The sequence below is a fragment of the Oreochromis niloticus genome, linkage group LG18, assembly GCF_001858045.2.
Source record: "Oreochromis niloticus isolate F11D_XX linkage group LG18, O_niloticus_UMD_NMBU, whole genome shotgun sequence".
NCBI classification, from domain to species: Eukaryota; Metazoa; Chordata; class Actinopteri; order Cichliformes; family Cichlidae; genus Oreochromis; species Oreochromis niloticus.
The window spans coordinates 1,885,670-1,907,314 of NC_031982.2; the positions used below are offsets into that span (position 1 = coordinate 1,885,670).

The 21,645-nt window shown below is 42.9% G+C and overlaps 1 protein-coding gene across 3 annotated transcripts in view; it reads right to left on the reverse strand.

The window, feature by feature from the left end:
• rnf31 (ring finger protein 31) overlaps positions 1 to 21,645 on the reverse strand; it is a 48,336-nt gene that overhangs the window by 16,185 nt on the left and 10,506 nt on the right. For 2 of the 3 annotated variants that reach the window (XR_003214971.1, XM_025900502.1), the window contains exons 5-15: positions 21,305 to 21,488; positions 20,776 to 20,944; positions 18,004 to 18,137; positions 17,210 to 17,391; positions 16,330 to 16,563; positions 16,057 to 16,242; positions 15,806 to 15,973; positions 15,522 to 15,707; positions 7,573 to 7,779; positions 7,298 to 7,471; positions 2,503 to 2,601 (exon numbers count right to left, since the gene is read on the reverse strand). Coding sequence is in view for 2 of the 3 variants with exons in the window: in XM_025900502.1 (XP_025756287.1) it covers positions 2,503 to 2,601; positions 7,298 to 7,471; positions 7,573 to 7,779; positions 15,522 to 15,707; positions 15,806 to 15,973; positions 16,057 to 16,242; positions 16,330 to 16,563; positions 17,210 to 17,391; positions 18,004 to 18,137; positions 20,776 to 20,944; positions 21,305 to 21,488 (1,923 nt within the window). In the remaining variant the exon portion in view is untranslated. The remainder of the gene's footprint in view (positions 1 to 2,502; positions 2,602 to 7,297; positions 7,472 to 7,572; positions 7,780 to 15,521; positions 15,708 to 15,805; positions 15,974 to 16,056; positions 16,243 to 16,329; positions 16,564 to 17,209; positions 17,392 to 18,003; positions 18,138 to 20,775; positions 20,945 to 21,304; positions 21,489 to 21,645) is intronic. The other variant, XM_025900503.1, reaches the window with a different exon arrangement.

Genomic DNA, 21,645 nt, shown 5'->3' on the forward strand with positions numbered 1-21,645 from the left:
GTACACTAACACTATAACGTAATCATAGGCAACATTAGTCCGTGAAAATGACTTCTTGTATTCGGTAGAGTTGTGCTGATTTAAAGAAGTTTGACTAAAAAGGTATTTTTAATTAAATAATTTCAGTGGATCTTGAAAGCTCCATGACATACAGAGTGCACAGACTCTCATGTAGTTACCAAGCACTCTGCAAGCAAGAACATTGGGTAAGATTAATTCATTCATTACAGCCTTTTCAAAATAAATTGCTGAACTAATAACTGGCAATGAGTCAGTTGTATTGTTGTGGAAGAATTTTGTCCCACTCTTCTTTGCAGAATTGTTTCAATTCAGCCACATTAAGGTGTGTGAGCATTTTAAAGGTTATGCCAAATAGGAACATTTTTCTTCATTTGTAGATATTGGCTCTCATTATGGTTCACTGGTGTCCCAGTGCCTCTGAAATGGTTCTGTACCCTGTTCCAGACTGACAGATGTCAGTGACTTTGTTTCTCACCTGCTTTTGTTCTCTTTTTTAAGCCTGTCATGTCCAGTAGATCTGAATTCACCGTTGTGGCACAACATTTGTGTTTCCGAGATGAGCTCTATGTTACTCTCTATTGACTCCTATTGTTTGTGTTTATCTTTTTCTTTCTTTCTTTATTCATTTATTTCTGTTATTACTCAAGGGTGCATCATCATCTGTTTCTTTAAATGTGCGGGATAACGTGTTGGCTTCATTTCGTCACACAGGTTCAGTTTAAGTGATTTCTTGATTCAGCAGGTCTGGCAGTAATCAAGCTTGTGTCAGTAAAAATGAACTTAGTTAATTTACTGTTAATTCATGATTTTAATAAGGGGTGCAATTACTTTTTCACAAGGACCAGGCAGGTTTGGATAGCTTTTTCCACTTAATTAAAGAAATGCTCATTTTGTATTCACTCAGGTTATCTTTGTCTAGTATTAAACTTTGTTTGATGATCTAAAACATGTGCATGTGAGAAATATGCAAAAACATGTGAAATTGGGGAAGGGTAAATATATATTTTCCCAGCACTGGAATTACATATATACAGGGGTGCACATAAGTGGTCTGCAGGTGTGCATTCGCTGTCAAAATAAAAGACGCGCACCAGATAAGAAGTTGCAGCGTGCGTTTGTGTACATATAAAAGGCGCTGTTTTTGTCCGCTAGAGTGGGATTTTCACGGCATATTCTGCACCACATCTCTGTGTGTTCATCATTTGTTTGAAGCCAGCTCACCTCCTGCAACCATTTTTCCGAGAATACGCGCTTCTTTTGCGGTTCAGACTCCTTCTGACATTTCTTTGGAGGTGGAGGAACACCAAAGTAATTGCTTAAAGGAGCTTCTTCGACATCTTTAAGTATTCTAAACAAATGTCTGTCCTCCTCCAGAAAATCTTATGTACACAAACGCGCGTTGAAACCTCTTCTTATGCGCGTCTTTTATTTTGACAGCGAATGCGCACCTGCGGACCACTTATGTGCACCCCTGTATATAGAACCTTCTCCCTGTGAGCCACTGTGATGCGAGTGTTGGGGTCTGTTTTGCATCTGTGTTACTGAATTCTGGAATTTTCAACTGAAAGCAGTTCTTTGCTACAATGACTCTCAGTAAAGACACGGCTGTAGCAAAGAAATGAAAAAACCTTCAACCTTCATCCAAAAGAAATATTATGGAAGGACTTGAAGTGAGCAGCTTATGTGGGGAAGACCGCCAACATCCCAGAGATGAAGCAGGACTGATTTAGACCTTTAGTTGCAGTCATTGTTGCTCATGGACTCCTCGATTGATGTTCCTGCTTTAAATGTGTGATTTGGACCTGAGCACATGCACAATAGAAGAAACAGAAGTAGTTCCAAAACTTCCTTCTTCAGCACATCTAACACCCTGATTCAGTATACCCATAGCTTCTGTGTGGGAAAAGTGAGCTCTTCATTGGTCACCAATTCAATTTCAAAATTTGCAAAACTGCTTAGGCACATCTTACTTAATTTAACATAAACCAGTGACACACTCCAGGGCCTGATCGACCCTGGCAGGGCCTCCTTGGATGAGAGTGTCTAGTGATAATGGCCAAAACACCCGATGAATCCAAGGTCCACTACTGACGATGTGTCCCAAATTTAAAATGATAATCTAGATCAATCTCTAATCCCTAAACCTAACCAAGGAAGGAAAATGGCAGATTAGCCTGGGTAAAAGACCGGAAGTTGAGGCACACAACGATGTGTGCTGCTGGCAAAGTTTCTGCCTTTCCTCATAACAGCCATCCCTCAAAATGTTCTCAATTTAAAGCAATACATAATCAGGGATTGTAACATCTAGTCCTTTTAACTGAATTGTTTCTTATAAAGAAAATTGAATCTTTAACACCTGTGAAGCATCAATAATCCAAAAACGTGTACTCAAACTTGCATCACTTTTAAATAGTAATTAAGTAATTACATTAAGTAATTTGTTCATCAAGATTTTGTTGCAAATATTGATCCTGTACTCACGTGACAGCACCAGAGAAATTTGGGGTCCTTGATTAAAGCCTGCTCTGTCAGCTTCTTGTGGAACAGCTCGTAGACTTCTGGCTCTAGACACTCTCGCAGCTGTGAACACCAAGTTTTAGAACGTTAACTTCACAGAATGTACATGTAAGGACTGATTTACCTGTCACGACTCGTCCTGTTCTTCCTGTCAAAACATTTGTACAGAGTCGTCTAAATCTCTGGAAGATCTTCACCAAGTATGGTGTCAGTCACTCTTTCACAAGTCTTACTCATACTGCAAACAATGCGTTGTATGTTTGTCACTCTTAAATATGAACACCCTTAAAATAACACAAGCAAAGACAAAATGCAGTTTCTAAGTGACGGTGTTTCTTATTAAGAGAAAACAAATCCAGACATACGGCGGTGGGTGAAAAAACTCTTGCCCCCTAACCTATTAACTGGTTTAGGCACAAACTGCAACCAGGTGTTTCAAATAACTGGCATGAGTCGTTAACAACGCTGTGGAAGAATTTTGGCCCACTCGTCTTTGCAAAATTGTTGTAATTCAGCCAAACTGGAAGGTTTTTGAGAATGAACCTTTTTAAGGTCGTGCCACAGCATCGCAATTGTGTTCAAATCAGAACAGTGACTGACCCACTCCAAAGTCTTCATTTTGTTTTTCTTCAGCCCCTCTGAGATGGACTTGCTGGTGTGTTTCGGATCATTGTGCTGCTGCAGAACAGAAGTGCACGTCAGGTTGAGGTCATGAACAGATGGCTGGACATTTTCCTCCAGGATGTTTTGGTGGACAGCAGAGTTCATGGTTCCATTTACCACAGCAGGTCTTCAGGTCCTGAGGCAGCCCCAGACCATCACACCACCACCATATTTTACTGTTGGTATAATGTTCCTTTTCTGAAATGCTGTGTTACTTTCACTCCAGATGAAATGGCACATCACACTTTCCAAAAAGTTCAACTTTTGTCTTGTCAGTCCAGGGAATATTTTCCCAAAAGTCTTGGGAATCATCAAGATGTTTTCTGGCAAAACTGAGACGAGCCTTTATCTTCCTGTTGAGTCCGTTGTCGCTGCGCTCCTGGTGTAACGGTGCGTTCACACCGAACGCGATAGAGGCGGCCAGAGCGTCAGGTTTACATGTAAAGTCAATGGAAAGAGCGCGATGACACGCGATTGCGCGTCCGGCGAAAATTCGGAAGCAGATTTGCGTCGCGAAAACGCCAAAACGCCTGAAATGCGCGTCAGTGTAGCGTGTGGGGCGCGTTTGGCTCGCGAAGAAAACCACGCGTGTCAGATTGTGTGTTGCATTTTGTGCACACGCGCGTATCGCGCCAACCGCTCGAGTTGGAAAATCTGAACTCCGGCGTCAAATCGCGCCGCGACAACCAATCAGGAGGCTGGTGACGTGGCTCTGACCTAGGTACTGACGCGTACTGTCCCGCTATTTTCCCACTGATGTACAAATACCTTTCCGCCAACAAGATAATGTGTTTATTCAGAGGACATCTGCAGGAGAAAGTGGAAGAGCCTCAGGGACACATATAATAAGGAGAAGAGGACAGAGAAGGAGAAGAGGAGTGGGTCTGCAGCAGGATCGGGGAAGAGATGGAAGTTCTTCGCGGTCATGGGGTTTCTGGACCCTTTCCTCACCCCGCAGGAGACTAGCGGCAATATGGTGCGGACCGTGGAGAACTTCCCCCCGAGGACCAGGGACAGCCCGGAGAGGCAGCAGGGGAGTGTCAGTCAGAAGGACAAGGTTTACAGTGAATTAATGTAGGCAGTTAATTTATGCGTGTTGTCATATAGGAATATTTTCAATTCAATTCAATTCAATTTTATTTATATAGCGCCAAATCACAACAAATGTCGCCTCAAGGCGCTTTATATTGTACAATAGATCGCACAATAATAAATACAGAGAAAAACCCAACAATCATATGACCCCCTATGAGCAAGCACTTTGGTGACAGTGGGAAGGAAAAACTCCCTTTTAACAGGAAGAAACCTCCGGCAGAACCAGGCTCAGGGAGGGGCGGGGCCATCTGCTGCGACCGGTTGGGGTGAAAGAAGGAAGACAGGATAAAGACATGCTGTGGAAGAGAGACAGAGATTAATAACAGATATGATTCGATGCAGAGAGGTCTATTAACACATAGTGAGTGAGAAAGGTGACTGGAAAGGAAAAACTCAATGCATCATGGGAATCCCCGGCAGCCTACGTCTATTGCAGCATAACTAAGGGAGGATTCAGGGTCACCTGGTCCAGCCCTAACTATATGCTTTAGCAAAAAGGAAAGTTTGAAGCCTAATCTTGAAAGTAGAGATAGTGTCTGTCTCCTGAATCCAAACTGGAAGCTGGTTCAACAGAAGAGGGGCCTGAAAACTGAAGGCTCTGCCTCCCATTCTACTTTTAAATACTCTAGGAACAACAAGTAGGCCTGCAGTGCGAGAGCGAAGTGCTCTAATAGGGTGATATGGTACTACAAGGTCATTAAGATAAGATGGGGCCTGATTATTTAAGACCTTGTATGTGAGGAGCAGGATTTTGAATTCAATTCTGGATTTAACAGGAAGCCAATGAAGGGAAGCCAAAACGGGAGAAATATGCTCTCTCTTTCTAGTCCCTGTCAGGACTCTTGCTGCAGCATTTTGGATCAGCTGAAGGCTTTTCAGCGAGTTTTTAGGACATCCTGATAATAAAGAATTACAGTAGTCCAGCCTGGAAGTAATAAATGCATGAACTAGTTTTTCAGCATCACTCTGAGACAGGATATTTCTAACTTTAGAGATGTTGCACAAATGGAAGAAAGCAGTCTTACATATTTGTTTAATATGTGCATTGAAGGACATGTCCTGGTCAAAAATGACTCCAAGGTTCCTCACAGTGTTACTGGAGGCCAAGGTAATGCCATCCAGAGTAAGAATCTGCTTAGATACCATGTTTCTAAGACTTTCAGGGCCGAGTACAATAACCTCAGTTTGATCTGAATTAAGAAGCAGAAGGCAGAAGGAATATATTTTGTTTATTAATAAAACAGTATACAGTGGTCCCGCTGTTCACCCGTCACATTTCGCTGATTTTTGTTATTGCACCGTACAGCTTTCAACAATGCGCATTGCATTCTGCAGCCTGATTGACAAATCTCCTCCGTGTCGTGTCTCCTGCGCTTGCCAAACTTATCATGTTTGGTTTAGATAACCATCACGTCCAATAGAAAAAACAGCACAAAAACACTCATAACTATGACCCTCATTCGGAGATACACACCTGCACCGCGAGGGAAAAAGGCGCACAAAAGTGGCGCGCAGACGGAGAAAAAGCACAGCATAATAAAACTTCCTCCCACATTTCCGGTTCATTTCCGGTTCATTTCCGGTTCACGCGCGTCAAATGATTTTTCTTGGACACGCGTTGAGGTGCGAATGTGCACGCGTCAAATTAGGGGCGTTTGGGGCGTTTTCGCTCGCGCCTATCGCGTTCGGTGTGAACACACCGTAACTTTGGTCGGCCGGCCACTCCTGGAAAGGTTCACCACTGTTCCATGTTTTCACCATTTATATTTTTTATACTTATTTTTTATACAAGAGATATCAATTACTTATGTTTTCATTTGTTCCTGAATTTCCTTGGATCACTGCATGATGTCTGGGTTTTGAGGATCTTTGGTCTACTCCACTGTCTAAGGCAGGTCCAATTTAAGTCTTTTTTAAGAGATTTCTTAAAGTGCTTTTAATTTTCAATCACTTTTTCCACACAGGGCCACAATAATAATAATAATAATTATAACAATAATACTAACACCCTCATTTTGTGTTTACTTGTGTCATCTTTGTCTAATATTTAAATTTTATATGATCTGAAAATAAGACGTCAGGAAGGAGGCAAACACTTTTTTACAGCACTGTGAATAAAAACTGGTACTGACAGTCACAATCACAGGTATTAATATAATATTAATACTTCATTTCACCCTTTGTCTCCAGTAATAGAAATAGAAACATTCCAGACCTCAACACTGATTATAACGCACTAACTCTAATACAGGTGTTCCACAAGACTGACCTGAACATGCACTGCATTAGGACATAATGATATGACCAAAGTGAAAGTGATTACTACTACCCGTCTCTTACAATATTACTCTCATGAATGTAAAAAATTCTGAATAAAAATTAAAGTTCTGTATAATTAGTAAGCCTAGAAAAACAATATTGCAATAACTAAAGATACATATCATGTACATGTACAGGTTTTTGATATTTTATGGGCCAAACTATAATCGATGACATAAATAATTATCTGAGAAAGGAATGAAAATATGTTTTACTGTTAAACAGGAGAAAAAATATAATTAGTCCCTCCAAACTTGCATTTTGAAACTGCTGCTCAGCAGTCTGTAATTCATTTTCAACCCAAACTACAAAGTTTGATGTTGTTTGTCAACTGAATTTTCTGGCAAGCAAAAGTTTGTGTACAAGAATTTTGGTACATTAACCTCTTGTATATTTTGTACATTGTCCAAAATCCTGGAAATAAACTCAAAGAAGTAGATTCAAAGAAAAGCAAAGAAAAAACAAAAAAATGCAGATAATTGTTTTACTGAACTGTAAGTGATGGCAGGCTTTATAGTTATGATTGGCAAGATGACAATGTAGCAGTCAGAGAGAGTCAGTGTGACCAAACTTCCAGTACCACCAGTGATGGACTACATTTCACCAGGACACTTTTATGAGGTGCCCAGCGGATTTTGAGTAGGAGAGACATTCTCATTCCTTTCACAGTCTATTTGCCTACCTGGATGTCCAGGGTGGAGAAGTAGCTGTTGAGGTGTTCGGGGTCATTGATGTCAGGCTCCCAACAGACTGGACACACCATGTCTCTGATGTGTTTGTCCCTTACAGCGATGGTAAAGTGCTGCTGAAAACAACCACAGCACACGGAGCACTGACACGACGTGAGAGACTGCATCTGAGATAGAAGGGAAGGTGGGAGGAAGTAGAAAATCATGAAATGGAAATCATTCAGAAAAATATTTAGTGACCCAAAAGCATTTGTAAAGTAACCCTAACTTTGCTGTGAGGGAAAACTGAGAGGCAGATGGGACATTCTTTAGCGAGCACTCGCTTGATAAATTCCCTGTCGTGGGACTCTTGTACTGCCTGCACCACATCTTCTAGGGAATAGGGGGCACTGTGCTCCAGAAGAAGTGATAGCGCCAGCTCACAGCGACCCCAGCTGGGTAGATCATAGACTGCTAGTAGCCACCGACATACACGCTGAAAAACAATAAAATCATGTTAAAATAGACTTCAGATTTTCTACCAGTAATGCCAAACATGGGTCTTTGTAAAGTACTGTGTAACAGTTGCAAGTCACTCCTCATTTCTGTATATTTTGCTGGGAAAGTGAGCACAGAAACGTGTCCAAACAGGAAAACTGGTATGTCCACCTTTTTTTTTTTCTCATCACAGCCTGAAGCTTCTCTTCACTGGCTTCCTGTTAAATCTGGAGTCTTAAATAGATGGCTAAAAAAAAAAGGAGGACACCTCAGTCCTGCCAGCGCTAACAGCACACACTACGCCACACACTGTCTGAGCTGGAACCAGACGGGGAAAAGCTGAGGAATGGTGGCGAGTGAGGCTGCGATGAGGGTGGCTGTAGCTCAGGTGGTAGAGCAGGTCAGCTACTAACCGGAAGGTTGGTGGTTTGATCCCAGGCTCCGCCAGTCTGCTTACCAAATATCCTTGGGCAAGATACTAACCCCATGTTGCTCTCCGATGCATCCATCGGAGTATGAATGTTAGACAGTAAGTGTTTAAAGCGCTTTGAGTGCTCAGATAGAGTAGAAAAGTGCTATATAAGAACCAGTCCATTTACCATTTAAATAACTAATCCCCAAAAGTGGGTTTTGTTCATCTGGACGTAGCGTTTTCAGTGGAAGAAATAATTTGTCACTCATCCAAATAACTTCTTCAGTCTCAGCTGACTGATCCAGCTAAATCCAGTGGAGTGGTTTGGTTTAAACTAGATTAAAACCAACAATGGTCTTAAAAAATGATATATTTTAAAATAAAATAGTGAAACATACTAACTGAAAATGGATTTAGCTACATTCTGGACCATGTTTCCAGAATGCAGTAGCTAGGGAGCTGATTGGAGACTGCAACAGCCAATCAGAATTTTTGCATCCAAGTCTGCTGCCATTTCTCAATTCTCAAGTACGTGAGTACGTACTCGCGTTCTCGGCGAGTACGTACTCACGTACTTGAGAATTGAGAAACGGCCTTTGTCTGAGTTTCGGACGAAATGCATTCTGGGATATTTAGCTGTACCAAGTCCACACCGATGCATGCTCGATAAAACGGGCGGAGCGAGAACACATCCGGGACTTTTTCGCGTTCTTGGCTTGATGCTTACTTCGAATTGGAACAGTACTTGGTCTCCGACTGATGACGTATCACGAGTACACGAGAACGCAAGTACGCACAAGTACGCATATTGAGAAAGGCCCTGTGATTGGTTGCTTTTGTGGCACACCTATAACAGTGTACATGGGGCGTGTTCTCGCTCCGCCCGTTTTATCGAGCATGCATCGGTGTGGACTTGGTACAGCTAAATATCCCAGAATGCATTTTGTCCAAAACTCAACAGCGGACTCCCGGCACATCGTTTTCAACCCCCCCCCCCCCCCCCCCCCCACCGCTTGCGGTCTTCTCACTACTCAGGTTAAAGAATAAAGAAACCCCAGCAGCTGTCTATAGTATTGAGTGTCCACTAAAATAGAAATAAAAGCGTTCTAACATCTCACCTGCTTGTTTTTATTAAGGTATGTACACGTATGTACATGTACACTATTTTTATTATTAGAGGTTTCACTACCGAGGTTAAAAATGATATATAAGTGTAAAGGAATTTCTTTCACTTATGTACTAATCACATTATTTTATTGTATAATGCCTTGGTGCCACTGGATTTTAACATGTCTGACACCCATACTGTAAGACAAATGGTGGGGGTCTATTTAGGAAGTTGGGGGAAGCAGACAGCTCCACAGGAGGGAGAGTCTTTTGTCTCTTCGAGGACTCTGGGAGGTAGCAAGGGAGTGTGAACCTTAAGGTGTGAAACAGCTGTACTGCCTTTTGTTCCTGGAGAAGGTATTTAACTGAGAGCCATGTTAGGCTCAGTGAGACTCTGCTGACCCTGCCCCGTGGTCATGCAGGCTCTCCATCAAGCTTGGTTGTCTGTTCTGTGTGTTTTGATTAAAGAATGTTGGCTACCGCTCACCGCTCATCTGCAGGCTTTATTTAAGTGGAAAACTTCCACAACAGAATGGCGCTGCGAGCAGGGTGGTCCGTGTGGTCGCTGAACAACGGTTCCGTGGACGGGCTGATCACCCCTGAGGAAAAAGGTACCTTTGTCCTACCGGCTGTTGAAGCAAAGGAAATGGAGGAGTCACGGAGCCGTGTGTTTCAGTCACCACCGAGACCATCAACTTTGAGGGGACTCCTGCAGATGGGTGAGTTGTAGCTAACTTTGTATACAGTCATGGAGAGTTTTTTGTCTGGCCGAGCGGTGAAGTGCTTGCTGCTCCGGAGTTCGAGTCTCCGGAGGGAAAATCCTGGGGTTCGAGTCCCCAGGCTTGTGTTGGGTTCCGGTGTTGTGCAAAAGAAAAGCAGTTGTCTGCCAGAGTAATTGCAGAAACACCGGTCCATCACAGGGAACGGTGGTTCGAGTCCACCGTTGATAATCACGTCTGCACAATACAGTGTGTGGAGTGACGGTATTTTAGCACTTTTCTGCCGGTAAGGGAAGAAGGCCATTGCAGAGGACGCTCTGAATGTAAATGTAGGATCTAGATCCAGTAGCAGCGGACGTTGCGCCGAGCGGCCAGAGACAAAACTCAATGTGTGACTGTATGTTAAGAACTGAGGAAATGTGTGGTGTGTAAGATTGCAGAGAATGGATGTGTGGGAAAAGTTGTTGTGTGTGGAAAAAAAAAAAAAAACAGAGTATAATGGGGTTCAAAATGTTGAAATGGGGAACAAAACAAGGGGGGGAACAAAAAAGAGAGAGAGGAGTGTAGAAATGTGCGTAAAAGTTGTTTCCAACTAGCGGAAGACGGTGGTACTGCAGGCCACCAGCTCCCCTAGTGTGGACACGCAAGAAAATTCTTTTTAGCAGAATGGTTGATAAAAATAAGCAAAAATAGGAAGAGGGTTTGGTTTTTTTTCAATGTAGAACAACTACAATCTCTCTGGGTTTTTAAGAAAGGGGAGTTCAGAACCAGAGAGGGGAGATGTGTTGTTTTAAGCAATGATAAGAATGATCAAAATGTCTCAGTGTGTCACTTGCAGGTGAAGAGCAGACCCGGATCAGTTTTCCACGTGCAGCAGTCGGAAGAAATTATAGGTTAACATCATTAGAAACACTCAAGCCAAGTTCTGGCTGAACTGTTTTACAGCTTAACTTCCATGTGTTTGTCACCCTGAGAACACAAGCTCCAAGAATCTCTCCCTGAAGACAAGAAATGCAGTTCCAGAACAACGAGGTGGATATCAAGAGCTCACAGCAGGGTCCTGAGCAGTGAAGAAAAGGTCCAGCAGCAGCAGCTGTGCAAGACAGCGACAGCCAGGAGAAAAATGGCATCATCATGACTGGATGGATGGATGTGCATTTCCAATGAGCTGCAACTTCACTGTGTGTAAATGGACCTTTGAAAAGACTGTCTGAGTTGGACATTTGCCACTGTTGGAGCAAAATGGCAAGATGAGACAGTGGAAAACACAGGACAAAGCTGAAAGACAACTGACTCTCACTGGACTGCTGCAAGGGGGGAGAGATGCGATGAGACCACAGTGGAAGGAGCAGGGGAGAACATGGCTGTTTTAGTGTGGGAACTGAAATTTGGGTTTAGGAAACCGGGAAGAAAAACGACTGCCTTGCGTGGAGAATTGAAAAGTGTCTGGAGCACCGCAAAGAGGAGAGGTACACAAAATTACACAAACACACATGCAATGAAGCTCATGGAGACCAAATAGCATTTTAAGCATGCATTGCTGTTACCATCATCTTGTCCGGTTCACTTAGTGGGTTAAAAAGTGATACATAGACTAGTGAACTAGTATTATTTTGGGGAAGGATGATTGAATTATTGCAGGGGTGAACAGAATGCTGCAGGGGGGTCAGATGAGTGGGAACTAATAGGCTATTGAGTTTCTTGTTTCTGATGTGTGGGGGAGGTCTTATCATGACACACATCTGGTTACATGGGGGAAAACAAAACTCATTATCTAATAGAATATTGTTGTGTGAGGTGTGACTGGTGGATGGAAGTTTTGGGGATTTATCATTTTCCTTTGGTACCACTTTGAACCTGCCACTTAGTTTTGTTTTGATCTATCACTCTAAGAGAGTATGCTTAGACAACTTCTAAAAAGAGGCCTTCATATTGTTTCGATTTTTAACAGTGCACTGAGATATTTTTTTGTTTAGCAATTTTCTCTTTTGAAGCAGGCCTGCAAGATCGGGATCGAAAGCGCTACACAACATGTTGAACAATCGCAAGTGAGTTTCTCCAAAAATTAAAATGGGCTCGGGAGAAAGCCACTTATTTGGGACAATCAGAAAACAAGTCCCTGCCAAAAAGGATTCAGCGAGGTAATCCGGTCTAAATTTTCTTTTTTTTGAAATGACGTCATTGCTGGCAGTAGAAACTTATTGCGTCACGAGGTTCTACTGTCAGCAAATAAAAAATGGGGACTGACTGGACTGACAAAAGCTTTTACTGACTTGACACCAGTATGCAAGATTGCACCTCCACCTTGACCTGACAAAAGGGTGGATGTATGTATGTTTCTTTTTACAGGAGCAGAAAGGTGACAGCAACAGGTTGCATGACCTTTGGGCCATGCTGACTTAACCTTTTAATTACCACTTTCTGTGCCTTTGTGAATTTACCAGGGGTGTGTTATTCATGACCTTGTATTGTTTACAGTACAGAGGTCACTGTGAGAAAGTGTGCATACAGATGCGCTGCGCCAACATCTATATCAGTTTTTCCACAGCAGAGGGTTAATCATATGATCTAATCACATGATCTACAGCAGGACACACTGCTGGCTAATGTTTTACCTTTTTCTTACAACAGGGCCTGGAGTGAAACTACTCCAGGGGAGAATCCCTGGGAATTTTTAAGAGACAATGCACAACTTTAATGTGCATGTCTAATTGTGCTAAGCTGACATAGGGCAAAAGAGGGTTTTCCGTGGAAGCTTTCATTTTGAAATTGCAGAGACCGTGACATGAGGGATATGGAAGGATTGACACAGATACAAACCACGACCGGGAGAGAACGCTTCAACAGGACCAGTGAGAAGCAGGGACCATCTGCAGGACAACTGACAAACGACAATGGGCTGCACCACTGGGCTTCCAAATGATTGTCACGAGGAGATTTTGAACAGCAAAATCTTAAAATAAAATGAAAGAGTTTCGCCGTTGACGTTGAGGAAGACAACTAAGGTGTACGACGTGCTCTGCCTTAAATCTACAGCCGCGTTGGAATGGAAATCGAGGGATGGAGAGAGCATGTCAAGCTCCAAAGGTGACAGCACAGAGGGAGACCAGCGTTGGAATTATGACTCTGTAAATGGCACAGACACCAGGAGCCATGACGGGGACTGGGAATGACCATCTAATGCTTTTTCACTTTGCCATGCAAAGTACTTTGACACTCTGGAGAAGGCCTTTCCTCTGTATCATTGTTGTTGCCATTTGCATGTGAGAGCTTAGATTGGGGGGAAGATTAAAGATGAACAAAGGGTGGTGAGAGAACAGTGAAGTGAGGATACACAGTGTGAAACTCCTTTAAGTGTACAATAATGTTGATGTGATTACAGAAGGTCAGGAAAAAAATTCTGGTATTAATGTGATTCTTGATTTAAGAATCAAAGGGTGGGATTGTAATGGAATTTCTTTCACTTATGTACTAATCACATTATTTTATTGTATAATGCCTTGGTGCCACTGGATTTTAACATGTCTGACACCCATACTGTAAGACAAATGGTGGGGGTCTATTTAGGAAGTTGGGGGAAGCAGACAGCTCCACAGGAGGGAGAGTCTTTTGTCTCTTCGAGGACTCTGGGAGGTAGCAAGGGAGTGTGAACCTTAAGGTGTGAAACAGCTGTACTGCCTTTTGTTCCTGGAGAAGGTATTTAACTGAGAGCCATGTTAGGCTCAGTGAGACTCTGCTGACCCTGCCCTGTGGTCATGCAGGCTCTCCATCAAGCTTGGTTGTCTGTTCTGTGTGTTTTGATTAAAGAATGTTGGCTACCGCTCACCGCTCATCTGCAGGCTTTATTTAAGTGGAAAACTTCCACAACAATAAGTCACTTAGATCACTTCTAAATGTTAATGTTTGGTTTATTTCAGTGTTTTATTTGTTCCTGAGTAAACCGGTTTGGCTGTGATTACAGTTAAGCTTCATAACATGTTACTCACAGTTAAATTAAGAGGGGACGGCAGTAAAAACTCCGGACCTGTGACATCATCACGTACGCAGGTGTTCCAATTGTACAAATCGCGAGTCTGTGCTCGCGTTCTCGGCGAGTCCGTACTCCCGTGCGTTCTCGGCCAGTACGTACTCGCCGAGAACGCGAGTACGTACTCGCATACTTGAGAATTGAGAAACGGCCAGAGAGTTGAGCGTGCAGGGAGCAGAGATGTTGAGAGCGACTCACTGAGAGCAGGTCTGCAGATGTCTGTGAGCACACAGAGCAGAGATCTGAGCGAGTGTGTGTGTATGGATAATAGCAAACACTGAAATACATTTCTTCCCAGAAATGAATTTTGTTTGCTCGAATTAAACTTTTCTTCACTCAAAATAATTTTTCTCCTCAAAATACAACATTTGCACTTGCATTTTTTTTTTTTATTTTACGTGCGCTCAGAATAGAGACACAAAAATAACGCTGTAGAGTTTTTCCTTCCCACTGTCACCAAGCACTACTCATAGAGGGTTTTCTCTGTATTACTGTAGGGTCTTTACCTAACAATATAAAGCATCTTGAGGCAAATGTTGTTGTGATTTGGAGCTATACAAATGAAAGTGAACTGAACTGGACCTTAATACTGAAAATGGTCAAGAACATGACTGAAAATGAGCGAAAAAACAGCAATGTCCAAAGAAAAACTTTAAATGACCTTCAGAAAGACAATGACTGATGGGTTTAGATTTTATTGTCATTTGTATTAAGGAATATTTAACCATATATGCTTAGAGGTGTATAATTGATTGTGTAGTGATAGGATGTGTGATCTTTAGTAGGCTTTGTGTGCATTCCAGAGTGCTCTGGCTTTCACACCCACATTTTGGGAGCATGGGAGAGGTGGTACCTTGTCTTATTGTTTTATGGTAGGATAACCGTGTCTGTATCTGTTTTAGTCTAAGTGCCTTTTGTTTAGATGAACTGTTGGACTTCCAGGCCAGCAGGTTTAGGAAGTCATTTATGGGGTCACACTCTGACACCCCCCCCCCCCACACACACACAGGGTATTCTTTGTTCACATGTATACCTATGTAAGATGTTATATGTTAATGACCCTATGCATATTCATGTAACCACAATAAAAGGAGTGCTATGGGGGACCTGGCTGAGAGTCTGACGGAGGTCAAGTGGGTGGAACGACACTTGGCTTTGGACAGGCTTCCCTCATGCATGAGTAACACAAAGAACTTTGCCTACTTGTGTCTTGTTTTTGCTGTGTAGTAAATTGCCTTGAACGTTCCAGCAAATAGGTTTAAACTACAAACCTATCAATGACCACTTTAAAAAATGCAAAGAAATCCTGACTCCTTGGAAGCAAAATATAAAGAAATGAGGGTGACCCACTCGAAAAACATCTACACATTCCAAAATAAAAATCCCCAGTGTGGCCATAAACTAAAAATCTGGGCTTTAAACTGGCCCCAGCGAAACCCAATGAGTGACATCACACGTTTCGTCTGTGGTTTTACCTGCTTGTCAGGATGGTGGATATCAACAGGAGGCTCAGGTTTCTCACTCCAGATGCGTTTGTGGAAGGGCTCCAGAAGTGGTCGCTGTAGCAACACCAAGGCTCCCCTTACCTCACCACCACTCTGCCATAAAACCTCATGACAGCGAGCTTCATCACTAAAGCCGAGTGCACGCAGCTCCTTTACCTGATAGGACAGAATGAAGAAATATAATTGAATGTCTACACAGGTGGCAGAGTCATGAAATATTAGGGCACAATGCTAAACGTTTGACCAAGCATCACCTTGGCGAGTCTGTCTCTCAGAGCTTGTCTGGCAGCTCTCTCTGTGTCACCCCCTGCTGTAAGCCAGGCTTGCTTGGCTTCTGCTCTGGAAAGTTGGATCACACTTTCTGTTTCTGCAAGATCTACCACTTTGCCAGCCTCCTTGGTGAGATCCCGTGTTATGTTATTCTGTGTAGCAGGACAGTTTCCCTTTCAGAAAACACAGAACTATAGTCAGAGTGATTTGTCAGGTTTAACAGGAGGTTACTGACCTTGTCTTCAGTTGGGGTCTTATCAGAAAATGACTGAAGGGAGGATGTCGCCACCAACATCCTGATCTGGTCTAACAGCAGGGGAAGCTCAGTCTTTAACCACTTGCAGGGCAAGATGTTGCTGTCCCCAGCTACCCTCATGCTTGTGTATACTTCCTCTGGACTCACTCCTTTCTTCTCCCCATGCTGACAAGGATATAAAGAACAAATGAACTTGTGTTAAGACATGAAAAGAAATCTGTATAGAGATATAATGACAGTACGGTGACTTGCTCTGATTAGTTGAATCAGCTTTAGCCCCTCCTCCTTTATCAAATTCTGCCTCCAGGAGTCCAGATCTTCAGGAGCAGGTTCCTTCGGTTTGATCGGCAGAGCAGGGACACGTCTAACAGGAGAGGGGGGGCGGAGCTTAACTGGCAGCGGTGCAGGCTCTGGGCGAGCCAGGTCACACATCTCACACACCATAGCCGGAGAGTAGTTCAGATAGGTGCAGAACTGACACACCCACTGGAGCAGAGTTACAGAAAGAGAGTCACTAACCATGGAGAACAGCCACAGCATTAAAAGGCTGATGAAGAGTGATGATCAGTAACGATGATCATATCTAACTCACACTGTTAAAGCCTCAAAATTAAAACCATAAACCTGACAGTGATCACTGACCACTGTACATGTAAATTATTGTACTGTAGTGTGGGTCTCCGTACAGCTATAAAATGTGGGGCCTGCCTGGAAGCCCCACTATGGGGCCTGGGAGGGGCCCCAGTAGGGCAGCCCATGTCTACAGTATGAGCACGTGGCAATTCATACTGGGCATACTGGGGTGGCTGTAGCTCAGGAGGTACAGCAGGTCATCTACTGATCGCAAGGTTGGTGGTTTGATATTTGATGAATGAATTGGAGTCATCATCATATCATGTGATTTTTCTGGCTTTCTTTGTATTATTGTAGGGTCTTGGCCAATATAAAGTGCCTCTAGGCAACTGTTGTTGTGATTTGGCACTATGAAAAAAATGGAATCATTGAACAGATATGACTTAAACCACTGCAGCGCAGTACCTTTAATAATTACAGCATGCTCTAATCGCTGTAATGAAATGCTAATAGCAACAGATAGCTAGCAGGACAAGCACAGGAATGTGACCACACTCACACATCTAACCTGACTGTCAGGGTCACCGGGCATCCCCAATACTGGTGCTGGTGGTCTGGGTGGGGTTATGGGTGGGTGTGACAGGGTCACCGGAGGTCGTGTCGCCAAACGAGGTCGTTCACAAACCTCACACAGAATACTACTGGCTGCATTCACCATAGTGCAGCTCTTACACTGCCACTCTAAAAAACAGCGACAAACACACACATCACGTTATTCTCTTCCAATTACTCAAACTGAGCTTTACAACAAAATTCTTACAGAAGCCTTTGTGACAATTACTCTGTTACAGAGAACAAAAATGATCACGACAAATTAAATAATGGAAGTTTTTAATAGACACTAAACATAAACAGATGTATATGTAGATCTTATATGTAGTTTTTATGAATACTAACTAAGATAATGACAACCTAGTATAATAATGGCGTTTTCCTGCTTCAACAAGTCGTAGGTTACTTGTTTATGTTCTGCCCGAAAACTCGGATCAGCTGCTTGTTAATTGTGGTTCCAAACAAGAACTGCCAGCAGGGAGGCTGCAGAGCGCACCCTGGTGGACAAACTATGTTATAATAACACTGGTAACATGGTTGAAGAAGGTTTTCTCTATTCAGTTACTGATATATTGACTATTGGCCGGGCTATGGTTCAAACCAAGAAGCTCCATGTCATTAGGAAACAGTGCAGCACTGTGCCACCCATCAGTTTCTATGTTGAGAAAACCCCCCCAGAAAAATAAAAGACATAACAATATGCTATTGCTAGAGCCTGAGATACACCAAAGGATAACAGACCGATGATAGTAGCAGGCTGACATTCATCTTCTTTAGGGCTGAGGGGTTCCAAGCGAGGCTGCTCACACTCCTCACAGAGCACATCCTGGATAGAGTTGACTTTAGTGCAGTGAAGGCAACGCCAGGTGGAAGAACTTGAAAAGTAAAAAGGTCTAATTTCAGATGAAAAAAGTTAAACCAGCGATAGTCGTTCATTGAGCTTCATCAAAGACATGATCAGGAAAAAGATAGAATGAACCTGAGCAGCAATAAAGCAACATCTCAAATCACATATGCTGCTCAAAGCTTCTATCTCAAAATATAGTATTGTGATACTACATTTACAACAATATATATATGTATATATATATACATATATATATTTTTATATATATATACATATACATATATGTATATATATGTATATATATGTACATAGCACTGCAGAACTGTACCCCCCCCCAGCATGTTTACACTGAGTAGGAGATGCTCTGTATCTCATTGTACAACTGTATAGTGACAATAAAGGCATTCTATTCTATTCTATTCTATTCTATTCTATATATATATATATATATAAATATACATTAAAAAAAAAAAAAAAAAAACCACCCATCTCGCCCCTGCGGGCGGTTTATCCTTCAAGCTCGGGTCCTCTACCAGAGGCCTGGGAGCTTGAGGGTCCTGCGCAGTATCTTAGCTGTTCCCAGGACTGTGCTCTTCTGGACAGAGATCTCCGATGTTGTTCCCGGGATCTGCTGGAGCCACTCGCCTAGCTTGGGAGTCACCGCACCTAGTGCTCCGATTACCACGGGGACCACCGTTACCTTCACCCTCCACATCCTCTCGAGCTCTTCTCTGAGCCCTTGGTATTTCTCCAGCTTCTCGTGTTCCTTCTTCCTGATGTTGCTGTCATTCGGAACCGCTACATCGATCACTACAGCCGTCTTCTTCTGTTTGTCTACCACCACTATGTCCGGTTGGTTAGCCAGCACCATTTTGTCCGTCTGTATCTGGAAGTCCCACAGGATCTTAGCTCGGTCATTCTCCATCACCCTTGGGGGCATCTCCCATTTTGACCTCGGGACTTCCAGGTTATACTCGGCACAGATGTTCCTGTACACTATGCCGGCCACTTGGTTATGGCGTTCCATGTATGCCTTGCCTGCTAGCATCTTGCACCCTGCTGTTATGTGCTGGATTGTCTCAGGGGCATCTTTACACAGCCTGCACCTGGGGTCTTGCCTGGTGTGATAGACCCCAGCCTCTATGGATCTTGTACTCAGAGCTTGTTCTTGTGCTGCCATGATTAGTGCCTCTGTGCTGTCTTTCAGTCCAGCTTTGTCCAGCCGCTGGTAGGATTTCTGGATATCAGCCACCTCCTCTATCTGCCAGTGGTACATACCGTGCAGGGGCCTGTCCTTCCATGATGGCTCCTCGTCTCCCTCCTCTTTCTTGGGTTTCTGCTGCCTGAGGTATTCACTGAGCACTCGGTCACTGGGGGCCATCTTCCCAATGTATTCTTGGATGTTCGTTGTCTCATCCTGGACTGTGGTGCTGACACTCACCAGTCCCCGGCCCCCTTCCTTCCGCTTAGCGTACAGCCTCAGGGTGCTGGACTTGGGGTGAAACCCTCCATGCATGGTCAGGACGGGCAGGGTGTAGGTGTTGATGGCCCGGATCTTGTTCTTACCGTTCAGCTGACTCCTCAGGACTTGCCTGACCCTCTGCAGGTACTTGGTGGTTGCAGCCCTTCTAGCGGCCTCTTCATGGTTCCCATTCGCCTGCGGGATCCCCAGGTACTTGTAACTGTCCTCTATGTCTGCAATGTTGCCTTCTGGTAGTTCAATCCCCTCAGTTCTGACTACCTTTCCTCTCTTTGTTACCATCCGACTACACTTCTTCACTCCGAACGACATTCCAATGTCATTGCTGTATATCCTGGTAGTGTGGATCAGTGAATCGATGTCTCGTTCACTCTTGGCATACAGCTTGATGTCATCCATGTACAGGAGGTGGCTGACAACTGCTCCATTCTGTAGTCGGTATCCGTAGCTAGTCTTGTTAATGATCTCACTGAGGGGGTTCAGGCCTATGCAGAACAGCAGTGGGGACAGAGCATCTCCTTGGTAGATCCCGCACTTGATGGTGACTTGTGCTATGGGCTTGGAGTTGGTCTCTAGTGTTGTACGCCACATCCCCATTGAGTTCCTGATAAAGGCTCTTAGGGTCCTGTTGATCTTGTACAGTTCTAGGCATTCCAGTATCCAGCTGTGGGGCATTGAGTCATAGGCCTTCTTGTAATCAATCCAGGCAGTGCACAGGTTGGTCAGTCTGGTCTTGCAGTCTCGGCTGACTGTTCTGTCTACCAGTAGCTGGTGTTTTACACCTCTGGTATTCTTGCCATACATATATATAAATACATATATTTATATATGTATTTATATATATATATATATACATATATATATATATATATATATATATATATATATATATATATATATATATATATATATATATATATATAAATAAATATGTATGTATTTATATATATATATATAAATGTATATATATATATATATATATACACATATATATGTATATATATATAATATATAATGTATGTATGTATATATATATATATATATATATATATATATATATATATATATATATATGTATATAACTATATAACTGTATATAACTATATTTATATATAGTTGTAAATTCTGAGGATTACTGCACCCTTGTAAGACAAAGTACATTTTGCCAAGAACTGCTTATCCTGACCCGTCACTGCTCCTGTTTTTGGATGAAGATGATGACGTGACAGCTGTTCGATGGTGGTTGGCTCTCTCAGGGTAGGAATGATACAGTCTGTCACAGTCTGAGCACAGCCCCTGGAGGCAGGTGAGGCAGTGGGCTGAGATGCGAAATATTCCACAAATAGCGCAGTTCTCTGTAAAACAAAACAACAATGACACAACACTGCTTTCTGCTATAATTTGTATCAATTCACAGCAAAAATTCATTGTTGTTTTGCAATGCACCACATAATACACTGTTAAATCTAGACTTAGTGTAAAATTACAACATAAAAATTCATAATAATTGGAATCTTTCCTTCCAGAAGTTGAGGCTCAATTCGCACATCTGGCCTTCAGGGTAAATGGACTGCTTTTCTAGTCCTACAGACTGAAGCTATATTTACCCATTCATGTGTCACACACTCACATCCACACTACGATGACACATTGATGGAGGTTCAGTGTCTTTAGCATTAAGACTGAGGAAGTCAGACATCAATTTCTCAGCTAACCTGGATGTTTGCTTGAGAAGGTGGAAAAGACCTGAATGGACCTAAGGCTTTGGTTTTTGGCAGAGAGCGAGTGGCTACGGTTGCTCTCCCTGGAGGATCGACGGTATAGGGAAACAGCTAGAGACTTGGTCTGGCTGGCTGCATGGCATGACGAGATCACAGCATCAGTGTTGAGTCCCACATCCTACGAAAAGAGAAAAGTGGCTGAACGCTGGCTTTAAAATTAGAGATGGTTCACTCTGTCTGATAGTATATTAATATCAACATGGCTTCATTAAAAATGCAATCATAAAGACAATGTATGTAGACAATAAGAGGAGGCCAATAAAGGGGATAATTAG